The sequence below is a fragment of the Microtus oregoni genome, unplaced genomic scaffold, assembly GCF_018167655.1.
Source record: "Microtus oregoni isolate MIOR12 unplaced genomic scaffold, Mior012 000006F_ref0000085, whole genome shotgun sequence".
Taxonomy (NCBI): domain Eukaryota; kingdom Metazoa; phylum Chordata; class Mammalia; order Rodentia; family Cricetidae; genus Microtus; species Microtus oregoni.
In genome coordinates this window covers 2,725,422-2,750,698 of record NW_024543065.1, presented here as the reverse complement: position 1 = coordinate 2,750,698, position 25,277 = coordinate 2,725,422, and the positions used below count along the sequence as shown (strand labels likewise).

Genomic DNA, 25,277 nt, shown 5'->3' with positions numbered 1-25,277 from the left:
TTACATACAACCCTTTCTTTTCCCAAGCCAAACAAAACAAAATTGCCGTCCTATCTATAGAGCCTTCAAGACCCACGACCTCCCATTTTACACTTGGAAAACTATTTGAACAGGAAAAGCATGTCCATCACAAGCAAGGATCAAAGCCAGCATGTCTAGGAATTAAATTTTTCAAAACCTGTTTTTCCTATTATTCAATGAATTTTGAAACCCCTGAGATTCTTCATTGTAAGAATCATGAAAAACATTACTTTTCTTGTCTTTAAATAGTTATGATAGAAAGTACAATTTAATTAAGGTTTCTACATTTAGAACTGTCTTAGACAGATATGAGTTGACTACTTTCTCTGAAAGTGGCAATCAAATCAGGCATATTTTTAATTTACCTTGATCAGCCTGCCGTATCTACTGTTAAATGAAGCATATAATCAGAACTAAAGGGACCCACATCTAAACTCAAAGCTTCAAACAATTTAAATAATGGTATTAAGAGAAAAAAATTTTTCGCCCACGTTACAGTGAAATCCCATAATGGTGAACCATCTGAACTGAAATGTATTCACCTAGGATGTTTTGAAAAATCAACGCAAACCAAATAAAACAGATTTCTAACACCCACCAAGAAGTACTTCTTGCTCTTTGGGGTATATTCTGGATCCCATTCCTCTTCCTTCGGTCTCTTTTGAAAAGTAGTATTTGAGTTGTTTGGACCAGTATTTGTCCCCGCAAAAACTCCTCTGGCTCTTCCTCTGCCTCTAATTCGAAACTGATTAACATTAACAAAGTTGTTTAGTAATGCAATCAAAGGTATTTAGTTACATGCAAACTATATTTTACTGCAGTAACAAAAACAAAATGTATGCATGTATGTCTGTCCATCTGTCTATCTTCACAGCCACTGAGGATGGGATGGGTAGCAATTTTATACCATAGACCTACTGGAAGTTAGGTAGATTACAAAAAATAATATATTGAAGTATTAGAATATGTACTTTCATGACCTGAAACTAGCACTTTTAAACTATGATACAGTTAGATGTCCCCCCCCCTTTTCACTAACTAAAAGTTATCTAGTTCCTTTGAATTATATCACTAGAATCCCAAGTGTCTAAACACATCTGTTTACCCTACAAGAAAAACTCTTCCTTTGCCTAAATGACCTAGTAACTGTAGCGTCTAGTGACTGTATCCAACTAGATAAAGCTAAAGGTAAAAGTATGGATGTGAGAAAATGCACTACCTTTAAGCTTCTAACAGTTACAATAACTTTATAAACCATGGAGACAATGCATGCTATGTAGAGTTAGGAAAGTGTGGCTGTACACGAATAAGCAAGGACCTGATTAGGCAAAAATGAATACAGTAATCACACAGAGATGAGTAGATTTTAATGCTTTTAAAATCGGTTTCCCAAAACTAGTGATTTAGTAAGTGAACTTTCAAAACTGATATTGATCTGGTGGGGAAAAGTATCTGTTTATTTAGATGCTTCAAGATCTCAAAATGGCATTTCTGAATGAAGATAGTATTTCAAACACCATTTCATTTCTCAAGACTGATTCTTACTTCGGGAAAGACAGCTAATAATCTACAAGGTATATTTAATTTCCCCTTTTTATAGTTCTCCAAGGTAAAGGCGCCTGAATGATCAAAGACATTACTTACAAAGGTTCCTCGAGGTCTGCTAACTCCTGCAAATCCTGAGTAGTCTTTCATCTCATGGTGAGTTTTAAAGTCTTCTTCTCTTTCTTTCTTACTCTCTTTTTCTTCTCGAGAACTAGGTGAGGAAGGTGATGCTGAAGAGGATGATGATCGAGAATGATCTTGCTCTCTACCTTTATGTTTGCTGAAAAATAAAGAAAAATATGTGCTTTTTTTTAAAAGATAAAGAATTCTTTAGAATCTTATGAGGAATGTTTTTAAGTTTAAAAAAAACTATCCCCTATAAAATTATTACATAAGTAAAATTGGGTGTAAACTCTGACAGTCTGTTCCAATCTTCTTCAATAACTGTTTTATATAATTAACAACGCACTAGAGCCTACCAGTTAGAAACTGGTTGTTTGCAAATTTTAATGATGTTCAGTTCTTCAATACATTAACTAGTAATCTTTTGTTATCTTAATAAGAAGAAAGGAAAAAGTGGGTTTCTGTTGTTTGTTGCAGTGCTGGGGATTGAACCCAGGGCCTGAAACATGCTAGGAGGCACTCAATCAAGCTACAGCCCAGCCCGAAAATGTTCTTGAATCCAAGTTTTAAATGACTGCAGTTTATACACACCCCGAGTAAGAACAGTTTGTACAGTTTGGGCCTTAACGTCATGATAGAAATAAAAGGCATGTGACATTACAAGTAACAGTCATAAACTTAAAAACACAAGTAAAATCCACCATTTACCTAATGAACATCAAGAAAAACAATTATCTATAATATACTGTATTTCTACATTTGACTCTATGGTGATAAAAATTTACACGATTCTAATGCAACACCCAAAAAAGGTCATACCTGCAATAACTCTTACCACTGCTAATAGTATCCACGGAAATATAATTTTCAAAGACTAATGCACAATCCTATTTCCTAGTTTTTCCTCCCCCCATCTGTCCCATGTTAAACCACTAGGCATCATTTTAACAGTCTTGTACTCTGGGTGTTATGAGTTGAAAAAGTGCGGAATCAAGCATAACGAACCAAAGTCCTTACACAAACTGTTTCTAGAAATGCATTGCATTGAAGTCCAACCTCCTGATGTAGCCTGGATAATAGGACACATTAATTTGTCATTTTTTTTTTCAGTGTTAGCTTGCTATTCCAAAGTTTTTGTCCTCATCCACCATAAGCCGTGTAAAAGACAAATACATTTTTGCTGTAAAACAAATAATTTTAATTGTTTAAATTTAAACATTCGATTACATAGTCAAAATTGAAAGCAATTAAGCTGACAATTATTAAAGGCTAATTAGAAGCTAAAACCTAAGTCAAGACAACTTTAACAATTACCTGTCATCTTTGTAAGATTTGTATTCCTTGTAATCTTTTGGAGTTTTTTCTTGCTTTCTTGATCCACTAGATTCCCTGGAGCCCTTGGAATCCCCCCGTTCTTTACTTCTTTCTTTACGGCGACGATCAATGTCATGCCGGAGATCAGCTGAATCGCATCTTAATTTTTTATCTCCCTGTAGAAAATATATGTAAAATACAGATTTCAGGGAAAAAAAACCAGAAATGCATATATACATGCAGAGTTTCATCACACCAGATTCTAAACTTGCATTTTAAATATAAAAAATAAGTACATCATATACAACCATTATCCTTGTAAATTTTTAATACTTATTTTTACTGAGCATTTGTGTATGTACACTAGAACTAAAAGTTACTAAAACCTTTAGATTTGTGATATTTATTCAAAAGAATCTATAGTAGCCTTCTGACAACAAATTAATACATTCTTCTACTCAGTGAGTCATGATTAACTCTCATTCTTCCAAATAGCGTTTATGAAATAGCTGAACAGTGTTCAAAGTTAGCATCTAGAGTTGCAATGTGGCTTTGCGCCTAAAATCTTGAGATCCTGATGTTATGCGTCTCAACTAAGCCTCATGATAATGAGGCTCATCAAGCTCTTCCCAGATAAATTGATAAACCCAAGAAAAGATACTTCAAAATTAGGGATTCTGTAATTTTCATGACATGCAATTGGAATTCAATTAATAAAACTGAGGTTGAACAAAGGTCAAACATAGTCAAAAAGATATTATTCGCAATCCTGTACTCAGTATCTGGGGCCATATATTGCCCTTTCTCAATTCAGGTATTGCAACAGACATTAGTTTAACTGGGTCACAGTTCACCTCCTCCTTGTTCCATTGCTTTTTCAAATACTATTTAATTTAGGAGTTGAAAAGAGGCATCTAGGAATGAAGAGAAATTATACATCAGTAAGATGCTAAGCAATGTGGACATCCTTTGACATTATTCAACAATGAGAAGTTTAACTCTGGGAAGTCTAACTAATAATCATAAGCATGAACAAAACTGAAATATATATATATGTGGATATATATATATACATATATATATGCATCTCTCAATGTGATAAGTACTACTCACCAATTTGCTCCTAAGAGTAACAAGGTCTAATCATAAGCAAAGCTTTCCTATTCACCTTGGCATTACTAACTCCACAATAAACATGATAAACTTAAGGAAAACTACTTTGTAAAGTTTGCTAAGCATATAATTTCATATTAACATGTTATTCATTAATAACAAGGCCCTATTATCATGTCCTCCTAATTACCCATCACTTCTCTTTCAGACCAAAACTTTGAATACTAAGAGGAGAAAAATACTGTCAAAGCACAAAGACAGAATAAACTGCTGGGAAGTTAACACAATTTACACTTACTGAACCTAAAGTATTATGGTCAAAAGATTTTTAAAAGGTATTAAGCCAGTTCAATCCTCAGTCCATTTTCCCAAAATGGTTATCTCCTGTGCACAGACATCATCCCTAAATCTAGATTTCAAAACCAATTCAGTTAGTAGCACACCCTACTGAAAAAATTGTGCACCGGAACTCTAGGTTTCCTATCAATAAAAATACAAATCACTCCACAACTGCATACAGCAAACATATTACTCATATTACTTTAATTAGGAAAGTCAAAGTTTAATAAAGTTATTTTCTAAAACTCTTAGCATTTTCAAAATAGAACTGATCCTTTGCTCCTTCTGCTGCATACTTTACCACTAAACACTTTCTAGACAGTCATATGAACTTGTGTACTAATAAAAGTCCACTCTGAACCAGAGTCCTTAGTGACTGCACTGCAGTCTCCCCGAGTCCTGCCTTCCTCACCTTAGCTGTAGGATCTACACGTTATTTCAAGTTTCAACATCAAATTCCTAAGTAGTCCAATAGAAACAAAAGTTCACTTAGCAATCAGTCTGTAGAATGCCTACTTCTTTGCTTTCTCATGCTGCATCCACAGCTGGCCTGGAACTTATATATATCTCAGACAGGTTGGAATTCAAAGCCACCTGCTTCTGTCTCTTGGGTATAGGAGATAGTGCCTATTTCTCTTGTTTTTTTTTTTTAATTGAGAATAGAATTTCTTCATACAACATATTCTGATTATGGCTTCCCCGCCCTCTATTCCCCCCAGTTCTTTCCCACCTTCTTCCCATCTGGAACCAGCCCCTTTCTGTCTCTTGTTAGAAAACATGTAGGCATCTAAGAAATAATAGTTAAGATATAAAACAAAACAAAAAGAATGAGGACCAAACAAACAGAAAATAAAGAGCCCCCGCGGGGGGGACTAATTCTTAAATCACATAAAAAATATGCACTAGACAAGTGTGATGGTACACATAGGGAAAATAAACATTCAGGGGAACCTAAGGCAGCAGTACTGCAATGAGTTCATGGACAGCCTGGGTTGTTAAAAGTTACTATCCTCAAAAAGCCTAAGGGCACTAGGGTAACTTCTTTAAAGAAGTAGAAATACAATTAACTTTAAGGCATACTCAAATTCTGACTTGTTGATCTCATCTTAAAACCTCATAAAAACCATAATAATTTTTATCATAATGTTTATAAACTTTTCTTTTTACTCACTGAGTTCCTAATTCTTAGGACCAACATTTACTTTTGATAGGCATTTTCAAAAAGTATCCTTGGTTTACATTTAATTACCATAAACATAATGCATTCACAAATTGAAAAAGATGAAGTTATTTTGCCTCAGAAAACGATTAATATAGTATCATTAAGAACAGCTTCAGAAGAAAAGTAAATATTTAAAAAAACATACCTTCTGATTTTCTTCTTTAAAAACTCTCTCCTCGCCTGCTAAACGGGTATGCTTCCTCAAAGCACTTGGAGAGATGTCAATCCTCCTTCATATAAAATAAAGTGTATATAAAATTATATAATTTACTTCCTAATTCAAAAGAAAACAGTTCTATCCATTGTTGGTAGGTACTAGATAGTTACCTCTCTCCTAGAAAACCCAATTTGGCATTTTAAGTCTATTAATTTCTAAAACAAGAAATAAAAATTATATACATTAAAAGGAATGAAAAACTGAATATGGTAGCAAATGCCTCTAATCTCAGTACTCCACAGATTGAGACAAAAAAATTCCTCTGAATTTGATTCCCACATACACCATGTGAGTAAGTGGTCAGCCTAAGTTACATAACAAAATCCTGCCTCAAACAAAAAACAAACAAATTAAAATGTTTTGGGTAGACTTTTATATATAAATGGTAGCATATCTTTTAAGCACGGTTATATTACAACCACAACAGAAAAAATATTATTTTAAATACTAACCATCATACAATTAAAACACATTAATATAGCTATTATTGGTATTGCTATTAACACTCAAATTACTGTCTTCCAAGAGTTCTCATAATTTCATGCATCTGGTTCAATTTTTGTGTAATTCTGTACCTTACTGTCTTAAGTTTTTATTAGTTCTCAATGCTTCATTAGCAGTCATCAATCACCTAAATACCTCACCAACTAAGCCCCAAGTTAGATACTTTAAGTTTTGCCACTATCCTGTAAAGTAGTCTGCCTAGACATTAAATAACTTTTTCCCAATGCAACAAAGTGCCAGAAGCCAGCCTGCCAACACAGCTGGCTGACAATTCTTCAGTTTCTCCCTACGCATTTTTACCCCAGACAGCCTCAGCAAATTCAAAGGTTTCTTTAGGCAGTAACTCCGCAAACCCAGGCCCCCAAAACTACAGCTATTGAAATTCCGGAGTGAGTAGGTTAGCATTTTAAAGGTCTAACAAGTTTTAAAAATTAAACTAAAAATCAGGAAAAAATTATTTTTTAAACCTGAAAATACAGTGTTTTAGTCTAAGAGGAAGAAACCAGAGCTTACTTCTATCATGATAATAGCACACTTCACACACAACCGTGATATTAGTCATCTCTCAATAGTAACATTTTATACACAAACTCAGTACTACTATACATACCTGTGTATCTCGGGACTCTTTTGCCGGGTACTATGTTCTTCAGTAGCTTTCTGGTATGAAGTGAACCGCTCGTTTAGGGTCACTGCAGGTGATTTGAAGTATTGCTCTGTTGATTTAGGAGAAACACTGCCGAATTAGGAATCTTAATTTTAAGAGAGGATTTTCATGTGTGATAGAGGGCATGGAGCAGGTGAAAGAGAACAAAAACACTCAAGTAACCTAGCAGAAGAGAACCAAGTATTAAAGTAAAAACTCCTGCTCTTTTTACTTCCTTGTACCTCAATACACGATTGCAAAAGTCCTCACAGGGCCCTGTCAATACTAAATATAAGCCCAAAACAATGAATAGATTAATCAAAACTCTAACTCCATGCTAATAAACTACTTCCTCAAACAGAACAAAAAGGAACAATAATAGTTGGTATGTCCTTAAACCCTGCCAATTAAACAAAGCTCTCACTTCAACTAATCATTTGCAGAAAGCAAAAATAAAGTATAGAGTAAACTAGTTAAATTATTTTAACTATGATGACATATCAACAGAAATGGCTTTACAAAAAGGTGAATACTGCCATTCAATTGGGAAAAAACATTTTGAAATTGATTTACATTTACTAATTCCTCCAAAAAATCTGGCATCTTGGCAAACCTGACAACGCATTATAATACTGTATCTTTCTTTAAGCAATTTTTAAATTAGTAATAACGATACTGATTAGTTTCTAAACCAGTTTAAGATACGCTTTAAATGTAAAATAGAGACGTATAAAGTCATGAACTATGAAATGTTACATTATGAAGCAAGCTATCTGCTTAACAGGTCAACATACATCTGTGTCAACTTACCGCCCAATATCCAGCACATGTCTCATAACCAATCATTAAAACTTGAAACGGCCACTACAAGGGTAGTGCCTCAATCATAATTCCATGAAACCCAGGAATTTGAGCTAGCAACTCAGTTTTTATGCCATTTTTGCCAGGAAGACAGAAGATTCAACTTTGCCTGTATCTTTCAACAGCTATTTTACTTTGAAACATGGATTTTGCCATTTCAAAACATATTCCAGGACCTAGTTACAATGAAAAAGAAAACATCACTGGGCATTTTCAGCTCTATATAAAGTAAGAGCTGTTCAGATCGGTTGCACAACACCAATTATGAAACATAACTACAGATCCTCTAAAAAAGAAAAAGGAAAAAGGAAAAAATGTATCAAAATCTGATCTCAAAATTCAACAATAAAGTTTGGAGACACGTCAAAAAAAAGTTTTAAAAAAAGAAAAATGTTAATGCTTCCTAATTTTATGTGCCACAATACTAGTCATAAAGGTCATAACATGGTTCACAAGTTTATCTACAGCCAAACACAAGACTCTCTTGTTACCATGCTGACTACAGCCACAAGAAATGCATTACCTGTTACTCGGGCTAAGGGAGAAAGTGACAAATTTCAGCTATCATGAGTTGTTCACGTGACCAACTTTAAAAAAAAGAAAAAGGAAAAAAAAAAAAGACCAACAGCCATCGAGTTTCCTGGGAAAGAACCTGCTAAACACAAAAATAACCAAAGCAAAACTTACCTAATTGACCCCAAACAAAATTGTACCTAAAACTTTTGAAAATTAGCAGCTTTTAAACTACAACTATATACTGGTGAAAATATGAACTCATCACTTTAGCTAAAATGAACCCCCTTTTTGAGAACCTAAAGAAATATCTTATTATTCTAGTTAGTCATTACTCATATAGTCATTAATAAAGTTGTAAATTTCTTAAACTTTGATAGCTTTAAAAACTTTTTAAATAGTAAACAAAGAGAACTCAAATATTATAAACAAGTTAAGTAGCACAAATTTAGCAACTATTTTTCCAATGCCTTCAGGTATCTTTAAACTACTTATAAACTCTCAGTAAAACAGTAACTACACTGCCTAAAGCTGTTATAAATTTGACATTATATGTCACAAAGTCATAGGCATACAATGACAGTAAATCTTTAAATAATCTTAAATAGCTTCACTTTACATGCAATATGACATATTAAAATTTTCAGCATTAAACAAATCTGTATACTTTGACATGATACAGATATTTTATGTTTTAACTTCAGTCATTTGATCATCTTATATTCATTAATCTCAATAATAACAACACTGATATCCTCTCTACAAAATTATTTTCCAAATGTTTAATATTTACCAGTACTGCTATATCTACCTGCTAGCTCAATGAACACAGTTATTATTCAACTTAACTACTCCCTTTATTTTGCATGCAAGAAAAGTTCACTTCATGATACTAAATATATTAAGCATACCTTTAACATGATGAACCAAGGATACAATGTGTTGTATAAATGACTCTGAAGTGCTTTTGCTGGCCTGAGGTAGCTTAATGTGGTCAAAGATGGATCGGAATTCTTGCTCCTTCTTGACAGAATGGACAAGCGTACTAGCAAGTAGCCTGTCTTTCGTCAAGGAGGCTGGCCTAGAATATATCAAAAACAAACACACACACACACACACACACAAAATACAGCATTGATTTGAATGTGTAAATTCCATGTTCAAAAAAATAATTTTACCATTAACCACCTCTAGATTACTTACGAGGCATCAATGTGGAATTACCTGTTAGAATCATCAAGAGGAACAGGTGCCATTTTGAGTTTGACTTCAGGACGATGAGAATCACTGGCTATCATTTTGATCCTAAGTGGGCTCTCTTCTCTGAAGACAGACTTTTCTCGTGTATCTAGATTCTTGTGTAGAGGGGGACTGTAATCAAAGAGGTCTTTGAGCTTTTCAGACTTTACCTGCTCAGGTGACTGTGTTTCTTTCTTTACTGTTATTCTTTCAGAACCTTTGTCCTCTTCCTTGTGCTTATCTTTTGCAGTGCTAGGCCTTTCCACTATGTATCCAGTCTCCTTCAGTTTATAATTCTTTTCTTCTCTAAATCCATCACTTTCTCTATTGCCTTTTAGTGAGACTTTGGACTTGTACTTGGGTCCTTCCTCCTCAGTATTCCGATGAGATGAAGTACCAAAACTTTTCCCCTGATCAGCCAGGACTGACTTCCTAAACTGTCTATAATCCTCTGTCTCCTCTGTGTCATCCCCTTCTGAATCATTAAATTTTTGTTTTCCAGACTCTTTATCACTGAAATAATCTAAAACTTCCTGGTCTTCCCAATCTCCCTCAGCCCTGCCTTTCTCTGGTCCTTTCTCCTTGGGAGCCTCTTTTTCCCTGGGGTTACCCCTGTCAAGCAGGAACACTCTAGACTCTTCATCTGTGAACCTGTCAACAGGAAAAGTACAGTAACTCTGGGTTGCATTCACTGTAGATAATTTGCATATTTAAATGTGTTATTCAATGAAAAAAAAAACCTACAGAAAATTAACCTTATTCTTAAAACCATTAAAAGCACTCACACAGAACTTATACTTACAAATGATCTAAAGTTTAAAGTCATCCTCAAAATCCTATTCTATGCAGTCACCCACCACAATTTTATACGAACAAATCTAAATTTTAAGGGATCCAAAATTTAACATTTTAAGGTTAGAAACCACTATACAAATACCTACTAAAACTCAGTTTATATTTACACTCAAATTTTCAGATTTCACTTTTTATATTTTTCAACTGAGTTTCATGTTTGCCAGCTAGCCTCCAACTCTCTATGAACTGAACACTCTTGATCCTCCTGCCTCCACCTCTCTAATACTGGGATTACAGGTATGCATGTACCACAACATTTACCTTTTTTTATCAACATAAGTAAGAGCTCGGAGACTTTAATAGAATTTGGTATTCAATATTTTAACTTAAATCACAAAACAGTTCATATAAAATTTGTCCTAAAAAATAATGACTTCTGGAAATAAGGCAATCATCAACTCAGTGAAAAAAATTCTAGATTGCACAGTAAAAAAATTATAAAACAGCATAATTTGTTCTACCTCCTCACTTTCTAGGTAAATCACACTATATTAACAGCCTAATTTTTGTGAAATTTCCTAGTATCTTTCTGTAATGCTTGAAATTAGAATTTAAATAAGGTATTTCAAATGTCATTAGACTGAGAAATAGCAAGATGTTTTTCCAAGTCAGGCAGAATTTACTAAGTATTGACAGCTGGATTGTACGATCACATAAAAGCAGGTAATATGACCACACAGTCACATTCAAAAGCAAAAAGGAAAAAAGTCCCTAGCACAAACTGTTTACTGTTTTTAATATATATCATTGGTTATCTTAGGCTACTTAGTTTTTCCTTGTTTATAAAACTAACTGAACTGACCAAAATTGCTAACATTAAAACAAAAACTAGAAAAACATCACTGAAAGAATTACCAAAAAAAATTACAAAAAATTGAGCACATAACACAATGCTACTTTATTGCTTTAAAAAATTTTTTAAATCATTATTATGATAAATGTCCTACTTTGGGTTCTTACCTTTTTAAAAACTTTCCTGTTTTTGCTGTTTCCTGATCTCCTCCATCAGGATAAAAAGAGGACCGCCCCCTAGATTCCTCTCTTGGAGCACTCTGTGGTGTGATTGTCTTTGCAGGGCTTCTTCGTGAAGGGATATGATGAATCGGACTATTCTGGGAAGGACTATATCGACTAGACCCATTTCCAACAGAACCAGATCCAGACCTTTCAGGACTGTGCTGCATGGAATGTGAATGCTGAGAAGGGGTATTTTTGGCAGAGTGGACTGTACTAAGCATGGGGGCATCTGAGCAAGATGAACTCTGACTAGGTGGTGTGGCAATAGGTGATGGACTATGAGGTGATCTTGGACTATTATCATAAGCTGAAAGGCCAGGCCAAATATCACCAGATGTGGCAGATTTATTAAATTCATCAATAGACTCAGATGGATCATGTTCAAATGTATCCTTTGGTTCCTCCTGTGATTTGCTTTTCAAAGGACTCTCTTCTTGCGGTTCCCCTTCAGCTTTTTTGGTTTGTTTTTCCTGAGACCCTCGTCTTTTAGAGACAGGAGATTTGCTATATGGGGATGAAGAACGAGACGATGATGATCTTGGAGACCTAGAGGATCTGTATGACCGGCGAGATCTGCTTCGGGATCTTTGAGAAGAAACGGATCTTCGTTTTGGACTCCTGGAACGTGACCGACCTCGTCTAGGACTCCTAGAATGCCTTCTATTCCAAACAGGTCTATAGCCACCTCGATGGTATCTACCTCCTCCTCCTTGGTAATACCCTCTACCCCTTCCTCTGTACCCATAAGGCCGTCTCATTCCTCTATTATTCCTGTAATCTCGACGATAATCTCTAGAATAAATACGATCTCTACTACGAGACCTTGAATATGTCCTGGAACGGGACCTAGAACTAAAAATGAAATAAGTATCAATTTAAGAAAAATAAAGTACTTCATTCTAACATTTTAGATACATTGGGCTGAATAAAACATATATACAAGGTAAAAATATATACTTAAAAACTTCATTTGTATGAAAGTTTGTTTACTGTTTCTGGTATGTTTAAAGCTTGTGTCTATAACAGGCCTCGGGAAAGTAGGCACAGGAAATAGAAGGGTACAAATATATTCAGCAGAAGATTATTAACATATCTAGGCTGACACTTAAAGTCACAGTGTAAGAGAAATTTAAATGGCACAATGAATTGCTAATAGTGAAAATGGAATTATATACAGTGAAATGCCACTGATATTAAGCAAAGCTGATCATATAAAACACAGAAAAATTACAAACTAGTATTAAGTCTCAATAGGTTCCTCCTTTCTATGATATGAATATTATTACAATTCTCAATTTCAACTCTAAATGTAGATAACTAATCCAATCCTTGGAGTTTTACTGAGAATGAAATATATTTAATGGAGTTAGCACGACATATGTATGCACCAGATTATTTGCATCTATTTTGCTAGTAAAAACACCAGAAACACATTAATTCACCTGTATCTCTTCTTTCTAGAATGTGATCTTGATCTTGATCTAGAACTCGATTGTGATCTAGACTTTGATCTTGAAGAATGTGATCTAGAATTGGAGCGGCCCATTTCTTTTCTCCTAATCAAATGAAGTGGAAATAGGTTGAATCAATACAAATAAAAGTACTTGGATATTTCCTGATGCCAGCTGGATTTTTTACAATCATTACTCTTTTCAAATGAATACTTAACTTATAAAACAGGCCTATTATCCCCTAAATAAGTTTTCACTTGCATAACAAATACTATAAACTCAAGATAAAACAAAGTATTTCTATGAACTAAATACTTATGTGCCTCAATCCAAAGGCACCAACTATAGAAATCAGAAAGAGCAGTCAACAACTGTGTTATGTGTTTTTCCATACCCAATACAAAAGGCCGCCTACCTTACCTGTAAAAAATATAAAATTACATGAGTATTGCAGAAAAGAAACCTAAAAACAGACCATACAAATGTTACAATATTCACTAGAGAGATGGCTTGGTAGTTAAGAACACTGTCAGAGATAGGGGCCCAGCACTAAGTGGGGGTGGACACGGGGTCCCACCCCTAACCAAGAAGTCATCTGCAACTGAGACCACCAAAGAGTTTCAATTATTACAGTGTGTATGTATATTAACCCCACTTCAGGGCATGCCCTACGCCCAGAGAATATTTGACCAACACAAAATAAGTTCAAAGGTATTTTCTATAGTCTGCAGTGTAGACTTTTTGTCTCATTTTGCTTTGTTTGGCTTTTTTTCTTGTCTTAATAGATTTTTGTATTCATTTTTGATTTGTGTTTTTGTGGGAGTGTTTTCTATTTCTTTTTTCTTGTTTTTTGAGAAAAAGGCCTAATGGTGGCGGCCCATGCCAGTAATCCCAGCACTTGAGAAGAAGAGGCAGGTAGATAGTCATCTTGTGAGTTCCAGGACAACTAGGAGTTACAAAGAAACCTTGTCTTGGAAAAAAAGAAAAGGAAAGTTGGGTACCAGAATCTAAATTTTCCTAAGCACTGATATAATCAAACTTCACTAGATACAGAAATCAGTGATGGTACTGATTTATAAGACGTGCTTTTCCTTAAAATACCACACACACACCCCATATATATATATATGGTGTGTACATACTTTGGTATGTACATGCAATGATTTACCACATATATACACATAAACATACACATACCATACAGATGTATATGGTGTGTATGTTTATGTATATATATGTGCGTGTGGTAAATCTTTACATGTACATACCAAAGTCATTTTTATTTTCAGTGATTCAGAACACACACACACGAATATATGTGTGTGTGTGTGTGTGTGTATATTAGTCTTAGCCTTTTAAACTTATTTTTTGCCATATAAGTTAAACCCTAAACAACAGACATTATTATGATCACTAAGCCGCAGACAGTTAAACTTCCACATACAACCAACCTCTGACTATTTCAAAACTTAAATACTAATAGCTTACTGTTGACTAAAAGCCTTAATATTTTAACAGAATTGACACACTATATAGTCATGTTATATGCTGCAAAAAAAAATACAAGAGAAAATTTATTGAAGAAAATGCTCACATGAGGAAAGACATGTGGCAACTCACTACATTTGAGTAGCACATGACAGCAACAGGAAGTAGTTAAAAAAATCATAGTATGTACTAAGGTTAATGAAGTCACTATTTAATGCTGCACCTTTGTATTTGTGTGTATGTTTTTGAGTCAGGGTTTCTGTGTAGCCCAGGCTGTCCTGGAACTCACTTGTAGACCAGGCTAGCCTCGAATTCAGTGATCAGCCTGTTTCTGCCTACCAAGTGCTGGGCTTTACAGACGTGTACCACCACCACCTGGCTGTATTTGTTTATATTTTTCACTTTTTTACAAGCAAATGAACCCATGCAATGAGTTCATAAATAGAGAGAGAGACACAGAGACAGACAGAGACAGAGAGAGCGCGAGCTCTGTAGTGGAATACTTGCTTAGCAAGCATTAGGTCCTAGATTCAAGCCTTCGAGTAAAATAAAAATAAACAGTGCCAGGCATGGCGGTGCACACCTTTAATCCCAGCACTTGGGAGGCAGAGATAGGAGGATCTCATTGAGTTCAAAGTCAGCCTGGTCTACAGAGCTAGTTCCAGGACAGGCTCCAAAGCTACACAGAGAAACCCTGTCTTTGGGAGAGGGGGGCTGGAACGACAGGAGCATGTAACTGTTTCGCATACAGGGGTTGTTTCCCCGGCAAAAGAGGGGGCGGAGCAAACTGAAAATGAAGTTCATTTACTTAAACTTTTGTTTTATGTGTATGATTTGCCTTCATATACAGACATATTCATACCTGGTACCCACTGAGACCGGAAGGTGCCAGGTCTTCCAAAACTAGAGTTACAGGTAGTTGTGAGGTACCATGTGGGGTACTGCAAATTGAACCCATATTCTCTAGAATTACTTTTAAACGTTGAGCCATCTCTCCAGCCCAAATTTATTTTTAGTAGGGGTATATGTGCGTAGATGCAAAAATGCCACCATCTACATGGGAAAATTAAACAACTTTATGAAGTTTATGCAGAGTTGGTTCGCTTCTTCCTCCATTCAGTCCGTTAAATCGAGGTTGTCAAGCTTGCATAGCAAGTGCTTTTACTGCTAAGCCACCTCACCAATCTCAATTCAATGTGAGTCAAGGGCCAACTGTATAAACTTTCCAAATTTCTAAGTTATTAGCAAAAATAATCATGTCCATAAAACTCAATTTACTAATGTTGTAAGTATTTAATTCTTATATATTTAAATCTTAACTCTCATTAAATAATTTTTTAGGGCACTTACTTATTTAGAGTTTGCTGTTATTATAATATAGTACTACTAGAGCACATTACAGAAGATACCAAGTTAAGCCAAATATGATGGCACAGACCTTTAACCCAAAACTTGGGAGGCAAAGGGAGGTGGATGCCTGTGAGTTCAAGGCTAGCCTGGTCTACATAATGAGTTGTAGGCCAGCTAGGTTTATACGAGAGACCCTGTCTCAAAAACCAAAAAATAAAAAAATAAAAAAACTAGAAAGGTTTTGAGCTGACATGTACTGGGCATCCATCAGGGCTACAGAACAAGAGTGTGTGTAAGCACCATACCCAGGGGAGTGGTGCTTTTTGTTTTTGCGTGGCATTTTGTGCCCTGAGTTTTAGAAAACACGTTTATAGATGTGGAAAAAGCTATCATTAGCATTTCAATTTTTTACACCCCCCCCCCCAAAAAAAAGAAAAAAGACTTTTCCAGGCAACTCTATTTGGTAGTACTAGGGGCCAGATCTAGGGTCTTGTCATATTAGGCAAGCACCCTACTTCTTTAGCTATCTCTCCAAGGCCAGTTTACAACACTCTTATTAATCACTTCTGATGCAGACTGGCAGCTAATTTTCTCAACTAAGTCAAAAGTAAAACCTTCAGAACATGAATGTCATTTACCTTGGGCTCTATGCAGGATCCAGAAGTCAGTGATGTCTTTAAGATACTGCCAAGATTCTTCCTGCAGAGAATGTTAAGGGAAATTAAACTCACAATTCAAATTCCAAGCAAAGATTTTTTTTAAGGAGTCTGAGTTTATGGTAAACTAGAAATGCACTGCTTATAATACATATATTAGGAATAGCAACAAATTATGTAGCCCAAACCTCCACTTTAGCCTCTCAAGTACTAAGATTACAGACGTGCACCTTGCCTAAGGAAATAGTAAACTTTCATCATAACAATTTAATTAAGATGACCATGATGGGAAATAATCCTAGCACTTGCAAGGCTGAGCAGGAGGATGATGATTCTGAGGTTAGCCTGAGCTTTGGAGCAATAGCCTACATTAGATAAGTGACAAAGAGGCCAGAGAATACGGCTCATTAGTTAAGAGCACTGGCTGCTGTTCCAGACGACTATCCAATTCCCAGAACCTCCGTGGCAGTTCACAACCATCTGTAACCACCCTCCTTCTGGTCTCCAAAAGCACCAAACACAAACCTGGTGCAGACCTACATGTGGACAAAACATAAAATAATTAAACCAACAACAATAACACCTATAATCCACAAATTAGGGCAAAATGGCAATCGAATCAGTTTCACTTCATTCTCAGTTATTCAGCTGAGTTCCAAGCTCCTAGGCTACATGAGATCCCACATATCTGTCAAAAACAAAACAAAACTTTCTAGACACAATGCAGCAAAGTATCATGTAACTGATACCTGATTTCTAATTGTAGCCACCTGACCTCTAGGGAACAAATGTCACTCCATCAGCAAATCTCAAAATCATCTTTGCATACAAAAACAACATAACATTTAAGTAGCCTGTAGTCGATACTCATAATGCTGTGTTTTCTAATACCTACAACAACATAAGGCTCTGCTCATTTTCTTTTTTCTTTCTTTTTTCTTTCTTTTTTTTTGCTTTTCAAGACAAGAGTTTCTCTGTGTAGCACTGGTTGTCCTGAAACTCACTTCGTAGGCCAGAATGACATTGAACTCACAGAGGTCCACCTGCCTCTGCATCCCGAATGCTGGGATTAATGGCATACACCACCACAGACCAGCTCTGCTCATTTTCCTAAAACATCCTATTATCTAAAACCGATTTTTAAAAATTCCTTCTAGCACAACCACAGTAACTTATGGCAAAAACAGTCTTTTAAAAGTATCAGATTAACTGTCTAAGAAACAGGCAGCAATGACACAAGTCTATAGGGAATTAATACGCCTAAGCTAATTGGCTATGTAAGTAAATTTAATGTTAATCAGTTATCAATATTGAAAAGGTTGCAACTTTGTGAATAATATTCAGAGACTAGTTTTATGCAAAGGTTCAAAACTACCAGAACAAAAACTGCTCAGTTTCTTTTTGTTTGTGTGGTGGGGGAAGGAGGGGGTGTTTGATTTTGGTTTTTGAAGGTGGATTTCTCTTTATAACCCTGGTCATCCTGGAACACTCTGTAGACCAGGCTGGTCTTGAACTCAGAGATCTGCCTGCCTCTGTCTGCCAAGTACTGGGATTAAAGGTACGTACCACTGCTACCCTCACCAGAACAGAAATTAAACTAAAGAATATATAACTGTCATTAAGAGGCCAGCATATAGATTTGAGACATATATACTAAAATAAAAATCCACGAATCTTACTATGCAATGATCGAATTTTAAAACGCTACTTTGGAAATATGAATAATACAATTAAATGTGTCAATCAATAGAAGCATCCCATTAATAGCCAATGCTCTTCCTGGGAAGATTTAGGGAAACTAAAAATCCAAGTGAGTTTTGACACAAAACTAAATATATTTCTAAAGTTTCTATAAATTTATTTTTTAAGTACTAAAAGCCCTAAGTAGATTTAAGAAAAAGTTAACTCTCTATATTGGTTTCTATGAAAACTTTATCCTGGTGCTAGGGTGATGTCAGAGTTTAAAGTCCTTGCTGGGCTAGAGAATTTAGATCCCAGCACCCATGTAGCTTGCACACCTGTCATCTGAGAGCTGGGAGGCAGACGGGAATCCCAGGAGATCACTATCAAGTCAGCCTAGAGAACTGGTGAACTCTAAGTCAGTGAGAGATCCTATTTAGAAAATAATACAAGATTAAGAACTGAAGGACACCCAATATCAACCTCAAATTCACACCCATGCATACAAGCATGCACAGCCATACTCATACTCGCATATACCACAAGTCTCTGTCCCCATCCTATCTCCACTCCCTCATCCTAGATTACAGGCCTGGATACTCAGGTATGTGCTAGGGATAGAAACTCAGGTTCCTGGTTTTCTGCAACAAGCACTATATCAAACTGAGCCATTCCACCAACCTCACTCTAACTCTGCTGGGAAACTAGAGGTTATGAAGAGAGTCATAATTATCTGATCTACATTTTAAGATAGCTGTTGTGTGAAGGAGAACACGTAGACAAATTGGACAGTTCAAAATTAAATAAAATAGTTATCTAGGCAAGGTGGTGGCAAGGGGGGAAAAGATACAAATATAGAATTTAGTGTCAAATTATACTTAACATTCGCATATTTGTTTGAGTGTAGAGTACACAGAATATAGAAGTAAGAAAAACTGATGGGAGACCCCCAAATTCTAACAGCTTGATTGATACTTAACATCTGGAAGGCAGGCATGTTGGAAGCAAAATCAAAAGATATGTTTGTGGTTCTTAGGATATAAAAAGTTTGACCCAGAATTTGACTGAATTCCAGACCTCAAAGCCTGTATTTTGTTCACTGCACTAACAAGTGCCTTTACAGGGCTAAAACTACTCAAGTATCAAATTTTAAAATGCCAACCTTCCCTTTACTCAACCAAAGTTGCCTATTAAAAGACTCCAATTGTAAACAGAGACTAAGTTGCCTCATGTATCTTTATCTAATTCACCACAGAAAAAAAGCCAGCTATGTTTCGTCTTTAAATTTAAAATCATGCCTGTTGGTGGTGGCAGCACACACTCATCCCAGCACTTGGGAGGCAGAGACAGGCAGAATTTGAAGAAAGATTGGTCTCCTGAATGAATTAGGACAGTCGGGGCTACAGAGAGAACCCTGTCTCCAGAGGAAAAAAAAAATTAGCTTAACTAACTTAAATCCATAAATATCTTAGAACCCTTTTTTTTAATGTATAAGATTAACCTGAAAACAGGTGATTAGAGAAAATGTTCATCAAGTTGGTGACACAAGCTTGGAATCACAGCACTTGGGAGACACGAAGGACAAACGTGAGAGCCAGCCAGGACTATCTCAAAATAAATGAGACAGACAGACAATCAACCTAGGCACAGTTACCACAATCTGTAAACCCAGTCTTTTGTCCTAGCACTCAGGAGGCACGGACAAGAGCATCTCAGCAAGTCCAAAGTCAGCTTAGCCTATAAGGCAAATTCTAAGTTAATCAGGGCTATTCAATTTGACCTGTCTCAAAACAAAATTAAAAAAAAAAAATCTAAGATAAAGCTACTCAAAAGTAGATTGTCTTATGATTTCAATCTTTTGTTTTTATTTTTTGAGACATGGTTTATGTAGCCTTGGCTGTCCTGGAACTTTCTGTATACCAAGCTGGTCTCAATTCACAGAAGTCCCCTACCTCTGCCGAGTGCTGGGACTAAAGGTGTAGACCACCACTGCCTGGCTGATTTCAAACACATTTAAGCTAAAAGTCTTTATTTAGTATACTGGGACCCATCTTTTAAAATCTGAAAAATACACTTTAATATATATGTTTATTAGGCTCAAATGTAGGCTCTTCATTAAATGACAACGCAAATAAATAAAATAAGGTATTTACAAGTTTACAGCTAAATAATAAATAGTAAAAGCTAAGCTGACTGGCATATGGTGTGTGCTCAGGTATTAACTATAACTACTGGTTAGCCTTGTTTGTTACATACACGTTTCCCACAGGCTATCCATAAATTTACTTCAAACAACTCATCTATTTAAGAGCACTCCTAACTCCTTTAGGGCTTTTAGAAAGTCCTAAAACATTAAACATATGTAAGTTAGTACTATTATTTATGAAGTTCATGGTCAGATTGATTTTCAATCTTGAGGACTCACAAATATTAAATGCTTATGACCCAGGGGTAATACTCATTAGTATTTAAGAATGTTTAAGAAACAAGATACCAATAATGCATAAACCCATATCCTCCAACTACAACCACTTACAATTACTACCCAGAGATACACTGGTCTTGATTCTCTTAACAAGTCAAGAAAATTATAGGGCAGATTTCAGCTAGTGGAGTATTCAACTAATGATATCAAGTGCAGGTCCTGGGAATTCCCAATTCAACCATCTATTCACAACTGAGTAAGACTTTCTTCACTGCTGTTACATCACAGATAATCTAGCCCATCTTATGTTGCTCCCAACCTAAGTTGCTCAATAAACTCAACTAGATGCAAGCCTATCACTAAGCAGTACTTCTACCAAATTGGCTGTCAAGTCCTAAAACTACTGTTTACTAAGTCAAAGTCAGCTCTAGGGATGGGGGTGTGCTGATCGACAGTGTTTCCCAGCATGTACAAAGTCAGGAGTTTTGAGTCCCAGCACCATAAATGAGTATGGTTCGAGACTGTTTTACCAACACAGGATATTTCAGCTGACTACTATGAACTGCTTAGGGACATACTTCCTATCACGATACATGAATCTGGTTAGGATCACATAAAAAAGCAAAGAAACTGGTAAGTCTTTTCTATATAAAGGTTCTTAATTGCCTAACAATACCCCAACTATTTCCATTTGAGCTACCTACAATGCAAATTCAGTGAGGACAAAAAACTTTGTTCTGCGTTTTTCTTTAATATAAAACAAATACCTGAAGCAACAGGCTGTAAGTCTGAAGTGAATAATGGTTTTCATCAGTTTTAGGTGCATTTGCTTTCAATTTCTATTCTTCTCCAGTTCTAATACAAAATAAAAATTACATTGAAAGTACTGATTGCTGATTTTTTTTTTTCAAGGAAGTGTTTCTCTGTAACAGTCCTGGCTGTCCTGGAACTCGCTTTGTAAACCAGGCTGGCCTCGAACTCACAAAGATCCCACCTGCTTTAGTCCCAAGTGCAGGACTAAAGGCGTGTGCCACCACCGCGGGGCCCTGATCCCTGACTTTGACCAGATAAACCTAAAGTATGTTGGGCATGGTGTTGTATGTCTATAACCCAAACATAAATACATGGAGAACCTGTAGCTCGAAGGCACTTGGCCTCATGAGACCAGTTTGGGACACATACATCCAATACTCTGCACATTCTCCAAGCCAAGAAAAGAAAATCTTAAAACTCAGCAGGGACCCGAAGTAGTGACGCAAAACTGTTAAGCGCCACTCCCGAAGCTATGGCAGGAGATTAGCCGTGAGTTCGAGGTCAGCATTGGGCGTTGGAGTTATAATCTTAATGTATCCTCCTCACCCATTTACCCAATCACCACCGCCAATGTCCTGAGTAAATTTCTAGGGAGTGGCAACTCTTACCGAAAAGGCACGTCAGTGCTTGTATTACTGGAGAAAGGGTTCTTCTTAGACGAACCCGTTGGGACACGAATCTAACGCAAGCAAACAGCAACTAGGTACCGACAGCTATAGTCAAAAGCCAACGGTTGTCCCAAACAGAGTAAGTTGCTAGGAAACCAAAACGATTCAGACTGGGGGAAAAAAACTTTCCCGCCAACACCCAGGTGCTGAGCGGTCGGTTACAAACACCACATCCCAACCCTCGATCTGATCACTTAAGCCGGGCCTAAACTGACACGTACCCTCGAGGCGAGGGAGGCGGCTTTAACCGCAACGCAGAAAGTGGTTGATCCGCTCGCCTAACTTTGTCACAGGTCACCGTTATTTTATCCAAGACCCACAAGTCAGGCCCGGAAGGAAAGACAACTCCCCCACGCCCCGCCCCGGCCAACGACAAGCCGGCCACGGAGCCAGCACACGCGGCCGCGTTGCCGTAGGCAGGGAAAGAAAGGAAAAAAGCGCGCCTGCGCAGAACCCCAGGTCGGGCGCGCGCAGGAGGCCCCGCCGACCGGGGGGGGGGGGGGGGCGGGGGGGGCTGGAGAGGCGTTTGCGCACGCGCACGGGAAGGCCGCACGGTCCCCCGGCCCCGAGCCAGGTTCGCAGCAGCCCTGCCCGCTGTCCGCCCGGCTCCCCACCCCCCACCCCTATGGCCCGTGGCGCCCTAAGAGGCTCAGGAACTGAGGATGAACAGCACGAATAACGGCACAGGGTCACTCCCGGGTTCTTCTCGCCGCCGATCCGTCACTACGCACGAAAGTCAACAAACCCCAACCGTCCCGTCTCCACGGCCCTTCCGAGTCACTGGAATGAGGAGCAGGGCCTACCTGACAACGCCGGAGCAGGGTTTTCAGGACTTGTCTCCGCTGGAACTACACAGCGGCCATCTCCCGACTCCAGAAGGAGAGGAAAACCATAGAGGTAGCCTCGACGCGCGAGCTCGGCTCCGTCACTTCCGATCCGGGGCGTGGCCTTCAGAGCCGCTAAATACGCGGGCCGGCCCCTCCCACCCGGCCGCCCAGACGCGGCTCGAGACCCGCCGCGGAGACGTCGCCCTAGGCTTTCTGGGAAGTCGCGTGGCCGATCTCGCGCGAAGACTCGTCGGGTTCGCCTGGCGGCGGGTAGCGCCCGTCTGCGCCTGGGCTGCGGCCGACGGGAGCGGGAAGCGCCGGTCACTCGGCCTGGTGGTGAGGGACCCCTAGAGCAGTGAGCTGGCCCGGGTCATTCCGACGAAAAGACCGGAAAGCCGACGCAGCCCCGTCCGCAGACACAGTCTGCACCCGTCCGGAAGCGCCGCGTTTCTCAGCCTGTTAAAGGGCTAAACGCACTTAGTTAAACCCGGACGGCTTCGGCTATCTCCGGAATTGCTTCGTGTTAGCTCGGCGTCCGGCCGGGTCGGGAGACCTGCTAATGCCGGCTGGGTGATTGCGTCACGGGATGGATCCTAATTTGGCAGACGCGACAACCTGACCCCCGGGTCTTTCTCGTGGTTGACATGAGCCTAGCAGCTAAGGACGCGAAGCTTTCAGTCCGGGCCGACCCGGAAACCACACACCATAACTCGACCAGAATCATGAATCAGATTATAAATAAACAAAAGCGGGATAATTGGAAACAAGTTGCAAAAAAAAAAAAAAAGGACTTTTAACGCGTGTACTTGCTCTTCTTTTCAAATCTGAACTCCGTGAGGGGACTAACACCGTTATTACTTTGATGTTTTAGGACGACGTTAGATTCCTTGAAGGATTTCCAAGTTGTAATTAGCAGCCTGTCATTTAAACTCATCATTAGAGTTTGGTTCTGATATTTAACTCTGCTCTGGGTAGTCTGTGCTCACAATCCGAATTGCCAGCTAAAAGTGGAAGTGCCTGCCTTTCCTGGAACGAATCCTGGTTTTGATGGGGTTTTAATTGGGCAATCTGCTTTCCGTCTAGCTCTCTCTCACTCAGGCGGTGAGAGCTGCCATCCTGGTGGATGCTCGACTCTGATAGGAACAAAGCATTTAGTAAGCAGGAGCTCAGAAAACATTTGTCAAGTAGGTTAACGGTATTTAAATGAAACAAAAGCCCTAACCGTTGACAGCACAACTTTCCTATTTTATATTAATGTGACAGTGAATGTTAATAGCTCTTGATGTATTCAAAACACCAAAATCTGATCGCATTGCAGCTATATAATGCAATTCCATTATAAATATGTCAAAAAGTCATCTTTTCGTCTCAGGCAATATAATGTTTTGTTTTTGTTTTTATTTGGAGTGGAGTGGGTGAACACAGAGACTGCCTGGTACAAGCGACACCATCGCCTTACCACAGACACTTTCCAACCCTAAGTTTGAGTTTAAATAAAAAGGCAGTTTACTACCAAAGAATGAAGACATTGGAACAAATAAATGGACTGAGGCCCTGTACAGGGCTCAGCATGCAAAGGAACTTGCTGCCAATCTTGACATAACTTGAGTTCAATCCCTGGGACCCACATGGTAGAAATGTAACAGAGACCCCAGCCCTTAGTAGGACCCCAGCCCTTAGCACCACTGATTGCTGTAGTGGAAGTTCCATTTAGACTGTAAAACTCAGCATGTAGATAGCATCACCTGCCAAAACTAAAAGGAAGGCCTCATCCGTCAAAGTCTATACATAATTCTGGGAAAGTCTCTAAATGTACTGACCTTGTTTTTTGGCCTCTGTGGTTCCACTTCCAGCTAACTGTTCTTGTTAACCCAAGACATGATTTGGGGGCTTAAAAGCTCACCCCGAGAAATGCTTGTGGCTACACTGGGATCCTGAACACCCAGTACAGCTAATGAATGACTCTATGTTGCCTTAAACCCATGTCTGAGCAGTCTTCTCTGCCGGATAACTCACTATAGAAGGCGAGAACAGATTCCTTAATGTCCTTTGAACTACACAGGGTGCTGTAGCACATACCACACCATCAGTGTTGTTGATCTTGGCCATTCTTAGAGGTGTAAGATAGAATCTCAGAGTTGTTTTGATTTGCATTTTTCTGATGGCTAAGGATGGTGAGCATTTCCTTAAGTGTCTTTCAACCATTATAGATTCCTCTGTTAAGAGGTCTCTGAGCTGGGTAGTCGTGGTGCACGCCTTTAATCCCAGCACTAGGGAGGCAGAGGTAGGCAGGTCTCTGTGAGTTCAAGTCCAGCCTGGACTACAAGAGCTAGTTCCAGGACAGCCTCTAAAACTACAGAGAAACACTGTCTCAAAATAAATAAATAAAC

At 38.0% G+C, this 25,277-nt stretch overlaps 1 protein-coding gene across 5 annotated transcripts in view; it reads right to left on the bottom strand.

The window, feature by feature from the left end:
- The window catches only part of Bclaf1 (BCL2 associated transcription factor 1), a 31,941-nt gene extending 8,940 nt beyond the window's left edge, over window positions 1-23,001 (bottom strand). The window contains exons 1-11 of one of the 5 annotated variants that reach the window (XM_041653338.1): window positions 22,864-23,001; window positions 16,457-16,517; window positions 12,972-13,085; window positions 11,473-12,381; window positions 9,643-10,308; window positions 9,330-9,499; window positions 7,009-7,114; window positions 5,823-5,907; window positions 3,004-3,179; window positions 1,666-1,846; window positions 620-766 (exon numbers count right to left, since the gene is read on the bottom strand). In XM_041653338.1, the coding sequence (XP_041509272.1) occupies window positions 620-766; window positions 1,666-1,846; window positions 3,004-3,179; window positions 5,823-5,907; window positions 7,009-7,114; window positions 9,330-9,499; window positions 9,643-10,308; window positions 11,473-12,381; window positions 12,972-13,075 (2,544 nt within the window). In that variant the 5' untranslated portion in view covers window positions 13,076-13,085; window positions 16,457-16,517; window positions 22,864-23,001. Of the gene's footprint in view, window positions 1-619; window positions 767-1,665; window positions 1,847-1,990; window positions 2,870-3,003; window positions 3,180-5,822; window positions 5,908-7,008; window positions 7,115-9,329; window positions 9,500-9,642; window positions 10,309-11,472; window positions 12,382-12,971; window positions 13,086-16,456; window positions 16,518-22,863 lie in introns of those variants that run through there. The other 4 variants (XM_041653339.1, XM_041653340.1, XM_041653341.1 and 1 more) reach the window with 4 other exon arrangements.
- Window positions 23,002-25,277: the final 2,276 nt, after the last annotated feature.